This window comes from Magallana gigas, chromosome 9 (genome assembly GCF_963853765.1).
Source record: "Magallana gigas chromosome 9, xbMagGiga1.1, whole genome shotgun sequence".
In the NCBI taxonomy this organism is placed as follows: Eukaryota; Metazoa; Mollusca; class Bivalvia; order Ostreida; family Ostreidae; genus Magallana; species Magallana gigas.
Window position 1 is genome coordinate 1,353,927 of NC_088861.1, and position 8,813 is coordinate 1,362,739.

The following is an 8,813-nucleotide window of genomic DNA, read 5'->3' on the forward strand; positions in this document are numbered from 1 at the left end:
TGAGTTTATTTGAAACTAAAACATTTTTTTTAACGAGAGTCCTTTCAAATAAATCTGATTCTTTATCAAAGCAATCATCAGAACAATCTCCCTTTAACCTTGAGTGTTTCTAATACTTGTATCTTAGGCAACTATACATGTAGAATGGGCTTTATGAGTGTAGTTGGCCTTGTTATGAACCTGCATTGCTGTCCTTTTTTCATCTTCGAAAATTCTATTAAAAATCGTGTGCGCTTTTAAAAAGGTTACTGAAAAAAATAGATTTGTATTTTTATATCATCATATTTTCTTTAACAGATATTTGAATAGATATTTTTAATTAACTAATTGAGAGTGATGATATATCTTAGAAGTGTGATTTAAAAATGTTTGTTTATTTGTTTAGTTATGCATAAATCAAACACAGACACATTTGCTTGCGTTGAATGTTTGCTAATGAAATGCAAGATTACATTTACAGGGATAAAGGGCGTCATAAAAAAAGATACAAACTTTAAGACAACACCCCCCCCCCCCCCCCCCCCAAAAAAAAAAGAGGAGAGAAAATAATCAGATATGAAGACGTAAGATAAAAAAATGTATGCGCAGTTTGCATTCATACCTAACAAAATCGATTTTGAATCTATGCCAAAAATATATTATTCAAACCTTAACAGGACCATACAACACACATTTTCTGAAAATCATTCAGCTTGCGATCGATGTGGCCTTAAACAAATACAGGATTGGAGTTGTCTGGAAAGGTACCTGTAAGATAAATGTAAGTAAAATTTAAAACAGACGCCTCTGTTTTGCAAGAAAATATTTTAATAATTTTGCTTTTTTGTATTCAAATCAGAATTAAGTCTGGTTTGTTCCGGGTTCTTTTCAACTTATTATGTTCATGCTCGTCCGTTCAAAGCGTTGATTCAGATCTGGAAATACCGAGAAAAAGAAAGGGAGTATATTTTCCTTAACAAAGCTTTTTTCTACATCTGACCTACAATATAAAATATTTTGATTGCTGACGAATATTTGTTGTGACTTTTGTTTGAGTGGGTATTTCCTGATTTTGTCAATGACATCCGACGTTTTACTAATCCAGGCCAAAATTCGTCGCCATTGCAAGTTTGGTAGCTTTTCTCTGCATAAGTAACTTATGAATTAAATAATTCCAATAATGTATCTAGAGCGCCGCTAGTTCTATGTGGGATACATGTAGTAACTAACTTCAAAGGACAAATCATTGTTGTTCGGTACGTGTAAAGAGAGAATAAATTACGAAGACAAGGTCGTTTCTCCTCATGCATTGTGACTGTATTGAAAATGCTAATCAAGAATGTGCTTGATTTGGATCACCTGGGTCGGGTATTTTAAAATTACTGTCTGCACATTTAGAAAAAGAGCCCATAATAAATTACTTTAAATAAATTTTGATCAAAATTGCTTTGAATGATTTGAATATTATTGCTGATCATTTTCAAAGTTTATTATTTTTTTGTTTTCATTTTCAAACACTTATGTCAGGTGTTTATCATATAACTTAAGACATTGTCAATGAAAGATGTTTATTGCTTCACATTCTAAGCACATTTACAAAACATTTACAATCATATTTGATCACGGATCTTGAGATTAACTCCAAATACATGTATATACTTCTATCTACCCCGTTTTAAAAGCTAATTTATATTTGGGTAATAATTATTTGAAAGATAATTTTTGATACTAATCACTACAAAATATGTAATAATATTAACGTTACAAACTAAATCAAGCATAATTTTCAGTCTTAACCAGACGCATCGATAAAAACGCAAACGAAGCATAATATAATAATAAACAATGAAATCAAATTATATCATTCATTACATTGTTTTAACATTTTTCAACGGTTAGATATCTCGTTACTGATTATATACCCATATAGTTTACATGAATGTCGAGATAATAAAATAATAAGTGAATTTCATTTATGTTTTTTAGACGGAGAGACTGAAAAGAATATCAAGAGCAAAAAAATATTGCAAACAAATTATAGCCTATTAACAAGTGGTATTTTATATTCTTTAATTAGTTAACGCTGTTTTCATGTAATTTGGTTATGCTTCTCGGAAAATTTGAGTAACAAGGTTTTCTCATTATAACACAAAATATTCTTTTTGAAAACTTCAGCCTTCCTTCTCCCATTTGAAGTCCTGCATATTGAAACATACACAGGAGTACCCAAATCAATATAATAGCTTGTGATCCAAATCAATCACACTTTCGATCAGCAATCTCCGTTCGGTGGTTGTTAAACGAGTTATGTTAAATACAATGGCAGTTTATGTTCAGGTGTCCTTCAAATATCGTTCGTCATAGACCTTTAAAAGCACGAAAATCAAAATATATGATTAGATGTCTTTTTAAATTCAGTTAAGTAGGAGTAATGAAGTCGATGATCTTGGAAGTGAAAACGCAATTTATTATTCAGACTACGTACAATATATATGAATTCTTAAGAAGAAAAAAAAAGACAAAAAACAATAATATATAATGCGTCTGCTTTTTTTTTATAGACTTTGAAATGCTTGATGACTATGCATGCATTTTATATCTTTCACGAACATTCCAAGAAAAGTACCCATTCCTTAAATTTCCACAAGACATTAAACAGATGATTTATCACCTTATAACAAGTATTCAAGTCATTCGAACGCATACAAGAATATGATCAGCGTATGGAGGATTCAAATTGTAAATTAAAAATAAATGACTACTGGGTTAGTGATTTTTATCGATTTGAATAGGGGGCCTGCAAAATCATCAACAGCAGACAACAATGCTTTGTTCTTGAAATGGTAGATATAGTTGTAAAATTTACGAATTGTTTGGAAAGAATATCAAATGGTATTGCTATATTGAATCCAATTTATGCACTTTATTTAGATACTGACCTGACTGAGAGATGACAGGAAATCGAAAGGCAATATTTGAATACAGGAGACAACACCCTGATCAATTTCCATTTTTTTGTGAAACATGCACCCCCTTACGTCGTTTTAAGCTAGATCCGCATAAAGGACAGCACGATAAAGATAAACATGGAATATCAGCTGTACCTTTCATTGAATACTCCTTACCACAAATACGTGTCATTCAAAATATTGGCCCTTCTTCCTCTTTTTTTTCTTCTTCGTCTTCTTCTCTTGGCTCCATTTCAGCGAACGAACTAAACTCGTTCGTCCTAAAGGAAATAGAACCAGATACAGCTTATAACCAAAGCTGTAAAGCCGTGGTCGATCGCCTCTGTCAATTTATGCAAAACAACTTTCCAGATCATCTGAGGCCTTCAGAAGTTAGAAAGGTATTATTTTTTTTATTTCACCCCATCTCTGAATAAGTATGATTTTTAAAAATAGGGCTGGATGGTCATAGTCATTTTTATTTTTTATACCATATAAATCTCCTGAAAAAGAAAAGCTCTAAAAATATTTGTATATGTTAAGAAGCAATCAAATTTAATTGATATATTTTTTTCTTTACTAGGTTATAACTTACAGCTTAACAAACAATTTAAAAAAAGTTAAGGAAAAATTGATCTTGACGTACAAAAAATACTTTGGAGAAAACAATACTGACTGGTATACTGAAAGTCTTTAACAAGTCTTCAAAATTGTTTATCTTATGCGTTGTTGTAGAGTGGGTCATTAGGAAAAGGAACGGCAGTTAAGGGGAAGTCGGACGCTGATCTTGTTGTTTTCCTAGCAAATTTTCGTACCATGTCAAATCTACGAGACAATCTAAAGGATATTTTAGCTCGGATGAAAGTGTACCTCGGTACATACGGTGGGTGTGACGTTGAGGGTACAACATTGCATGCAGTAAAGGTGTCCGTTACTTGCCATGGTCACTCTCACAGTGTTGACATACTGCCGAGTGTTGATATCCTAAGATACAGTATGTTAAAGCTCAGATACTTATATGTATACTTATACGTTTAAAATGACTTTTTCGAATGCGATTGAATATTTAAAAAACTAATGAGCAGAACATTGAAGAACAAACACTTGTTATAACTGTTTCTTTACATTTACCATACAGTTTATAAATGAAAAATTAACAATGTTTGTAAATTGCAGATTCGAAGAATGCCATTTATACAGAAATGGCTTCCTCTTCTCTTCCTGCAAGAGAATATTTCTCTGCTGCCCTCGCGCCACTTCAAATCGATTTTGTCTCTGGGGTTCCAACAAAAGTCAAGACATTGATTCGATTAGTCAAATACTGGAGAAAAACAGAATTTGAGGTATATAATCATTTATATCTTATTACGAGAGTTTAAGCAATTTTATGAAATTTGAAATGTGAAAATGCTTGGAATTTTATAAAATACCAAAAAATTCCTGATAATATTTGTCAGCCCTAAATAACATTACATATATAAACACTGTTCAGTGTAGGTTTTGCGATGATATGGCGGTAAATATTGAATTAACGAAGATGGGCAGATAGCAATATCCGGGCATTAAACTTCCACATGTACTTTCATGTACAAAAGATATGTTCACAAAATATAACCAAATTCATGAACATGAAAAACACTTAACCTTTGGAAAAACTTAGGTTGAGTTAAACATTTTCTGTATTACACGAGTTTATTCATACTTTCGTTGTCATATATATTATTTACATAAGATACTTTAATTATGAAAGCAAACTATTCAAACCCACCTTACCAAAGATAATGTTAGATAGGAGTCAATTATGTAAGTAGTAAGGAGTACTTTAGTTATGAAGCTACAAAAATACATCTTTAGTCTTATTTGTGTTTTTAAGGAAAGTACTGGTCTTCAGAGATTACCAACGTCCTACCCACTGGAACTGATAGTCATCGGGGAATGGGAAGATGCTGGTAGACCACAAAACTTTAATATCTGCAAAGGATTCTACCACGTATTGAGAGCAATTGTTCACTACAGGAGTCTGAAGCATGCATGGACTGTTAATTATAACTCCAACCATGTCAGCAAGTCAGTGTAGTAATTACTGTAGCAGTTAAAGTCATCCTTTTATGAGTGACGTTAATGTCGTTAAATTGTTTGTGTAATGAAATATCGTTGTCTTAAACCATGATTACAAAATGAACTACGCTAACGTCTTAAAACCGTTAAAAATAGTGATAATATTATAAAATCGGTTTTATTTTTAAATCACGATGTGTTTAATTCTTTAAATATGAGTCGATTTAAATCTAGTGAAATTGCAAAAAAGTAAACATTCATATACACATTTTTATTTATGTATTGTAATAACGCTTTTTAGTTGCATTGATAATTCACTGTATATAACGTTTGTACAGGTAGTATTGACGTAGAAAGCATGTGTCACCAACGATAGTGAAAAAATAAACCCAAAACACAAGAAATTTTATTGCTCTAAAATCTAGCACACCCGTTAGAAAAAAAGTCAATGGGAAGTTATCTTTTTTTTTTTTTTTTTTTTTTTTTTTTTTTTTTTTACATCATAATGATATAATACATTAAAAGATTTTTTGTAATAATATTGGTGACTCCTTTATGGTTTGATTTGAACATAGTTTTATTGTACAAGAATACAATTTGGATTGGGCAAAAGTTCCATAACTTAGACTGCCCCCTCCCATCTTCCTATATTGAGATACTAGTATATTGTGAACATGTATTAATTCATTTTCAGTGATGAATACTATGTGGTTGACCCAGCAAATCCTTTCAACAACATCATGAAAGCCTGTAACTGCTGGGACATGGTTGCAGAGAAAGCAAGGGCGTTTTTGCAGAAGCCATTGTTCCGACAATGTTCTAGTTTGGACGGCTGGGTGTAAACACATCAAACATTTTAATCTGCAGAAATCCCCCCCCCCAGTTTTGGAGAAACCTTTCACTGTTATTTTTTTCCAAACTAACCCCCAATTTCTTCAAACTGCAGCCGAATAAAAATGCTAAATAAAGTAGTTCATGAATTTCATGTGCATGGTTTATGTTCCCAAAATGCAGTACCTGTCTTTAAAATAAGTATTGAATAAGAAAACAGAACAAATTCATTTGACAAAAATCTTAAAATTATTTTTCAAAAGTGAAATTATTTTAGCCCTTTGTCACAGGCATCTCACCTTATATATTTTTTATGATAAAACTGAATACCCTCTTTCTTATAGTGCACATTTTAATAATATTCCATAAAGATCATTGTCACTGACACTGGACGTATACTTAAAACTAAAAAATAAATATGTTTTTAAACGAGAGTCCTTTCCAATAATTTTGCTGAATTTGTATGTAATATTCTCCCCTAACAATGAGTACTCCTGGCGTTACACTGAAGATGAATTAAGAACGTGATCATAAAAAATAACATGACCATATAATGTACAATGTAGTATCGATTATCGGAAACATCTACATTAACAATAAATATTTTCAACTCCATTTATTTGATTTTAGGTTAATTTTTAATGAAATATAAATATTCATTGTAGAGCGTGGTGGAAAAAAGAAAATTTCTGTCCAGTTTACATTTTTAAAAAAAAAATTAATTCATATAGATTACTGAGTAGAATATTTTTATCACGATGTTTCTTAACAGCAATTGAAACTGATTTTCTTAATTAGAATGGTTGAAAAATTTGTTATATTTTGTTATATGAGAAGAGTGATATATATATATATATATATATATATATATATATATATATATATATATATATATATATATATATATATATATATATATAAATCATTTAAAACGAAGCCATAGTATCATATTTTTAAAAGGATGAATGACGTATACAACAAACATTAAAGTACAGCAAGAATAAATGTTTTGTTTAGATATACTACAGACGGAGATAAGGAAACATTCCTTGATTATACGTTATATGTCTATTCACGCGTGTGTAGTGCATACAGACGGAATCACTGCTAAAAATAATTTTTTAAATCTAATTAGGACTTCACTGACATGAAACAAATTCCTAAAAGTCAATTAGTCGTGTCGCAATTGACAAAAACAGAACTAAAGATATCATGCTCGACGGGTAAGACACTTACTAGTTGATAATTTTAATAAATTATTTAATCATAAAAATTAACTTAAACTCAAAAGCTACAGTTTGCTTTATGTAAAATATCAATGAATTTGAAATATGTTATGTACTCTATTGTTTTTGATCGAGATTTAGATTCTAAGTCTAGGTTTTAGGTGGCTTGCACGAACTTTTTACGTCAAGTTCAAAATTGTTTCATATATGCAAAAGTGATAGGGCTTATATTCAGCAAAGAAAAGAGTGGGTTGTTGAATCTGAGCTACAGGTTCCGGATGCTGGAGGAGGTGGATTTTTTGGAGCAGGTTTATATGAATTGAATAATATTACTAAGTATGATTTTTCATACTTGCATGGTTAATTTCATTATCTAAATGAATCACAGAGGTTGCTTCAGACACATTGAATGTTTCTAATTATTTAGATGCTAACGCAGGTTTAATATTTTTGAACAGCTCAAATTGTGTTAGGCTCTTTGAACTGGTTAAAGTCAACTCTGCTAAATACTTACTCAGATGATCCATAATATATCATACGATACCATAATTATGATACAGTATCATTTCATATAATACAATATCGTATAATAGAAAATAAAAATGATATCATATATGATAAAATATCATATTATACGATACAATATCATACGCTACAATATTGTAATGTATCGTGATACGATATTATATCATATGAAACAATACTGAATAATATGATATGATATTGTTTAATGTACTGTGATACAACATTGTATACTCAAATACAATATCACATAGTATGATACAATATCATATCTTGATACAATTCATTTTGTATTAAGATATTATACAGTATTACATTGTATGATATCACATGAGATATGATATGACAGAATATTTCATAGTATGATAGGATACAATATTGTATTTTAGAGTCAAGTGTTGTTAAATATTGTATCATACGATCCAGTATGAAATTCGCACATAATGTGATTATACTAAATTTTTAATCATATGATAGACGATACTGTGTCAAAGAACACTACATGTATATACAATGTCCAATATTTCATCCAAGATTATTGACGATGATTTTCATGTAAAATGATGAAGTGATATCATAAGGGTGATGTCTCGTCTCGTGAGCTATGTAATCCTTGATTACCTATGTCTATATTTTGTTATGAACTGTGCAATACTGAGAGATTTGAATGCTACGCTGAGAAATGTAAATGAATGATATGGTATACTATGCTAAGAGAATTGAACAAACCAACATCTAAATCTGTATACAGAAGAGTTCTAAACTATCTGAAGTAAAAAAAAACCAAACATTGTAAGAACACCCCCCCCCCCCCAAAAAAGAGAAAAAATAACCATCCATCCATCCCAGCCCCCCCCCCCCCAAAAAAAAAACCCCCCAAAACACCCAAGTTTGAACTTAGTTCAGCCCTAATCAGCATAACTATCTGAAGTTAATTAACGGTAAGCAACGTTTTTATTATTTAAAGATCGTTATTTGTTACTATCTTTTCCCCGAAATCAACCTAGTTATTTTTACGATAAAATTGAACTGAAGGTAAACCTATGCAGAGATATGTCTAAAATGTTTGGTAACTTCACTATTAGCAGGTACTTTCGCTTAAACATGAATTCAACATTTTTTAGTAATCTTCTCCAATAGCCAATCCCGAAAAAAAATGGCTTTTCAGTAGTCTATCCCCGGGGTTAACTTTCTATATAGTCAGTTTTCCCATATAGCAGGTGTTTTCTCTTAAGTTAACTTTTAGATT

The 8,813-nt window shown here is 30.8% G+C and overlaps 1 protein-coding gene across 2 annotated transcripts; it reads left to right on the forward strand.

The window, feature by feature from the left end:
- Nucleotides 1-605: 605 nt before the first annotated feature.
- Nucleotides 606-5,956, forward strand: LOC105348571 (2'-5'-oligoadenylate synthase 1A). Of its 2 annotated transcripts, none has more exons than XM_066072010.1 (6): nucleotides 606-760; nucleotides 2,911-3,328; nucleotides 3,663-3,921; nucleotides 4,104-4,270; nucleotides 4,801-4,994; nucleotides 5,680-5,956. In XM_066072010.1, the coding sequence occupies exons 2-6, from the start codon at nucleotides 2,930-2,932 to the stop codon at nucleotides 5,825-5,827; spliced, it is 1,167 nt and encodes a 388-aa protein (XP_065928082.1). In that variant the 5' UTR covers nucleotides 606-760; nucleotides 2,911-2,929; the 3' UTR covers nucleotides 5,828-5,956. The 2 variants fall into 2 exon arrangements, with proteins under 2 accessions (XP_065928082.1, XP_065928083.1); XM_066072011.1 differs by having other exon boundaries at nucleotides 3,663-3,810.
- Nucleotides 5,957-8,813: the final 2,857 nt, after the last annotated feature.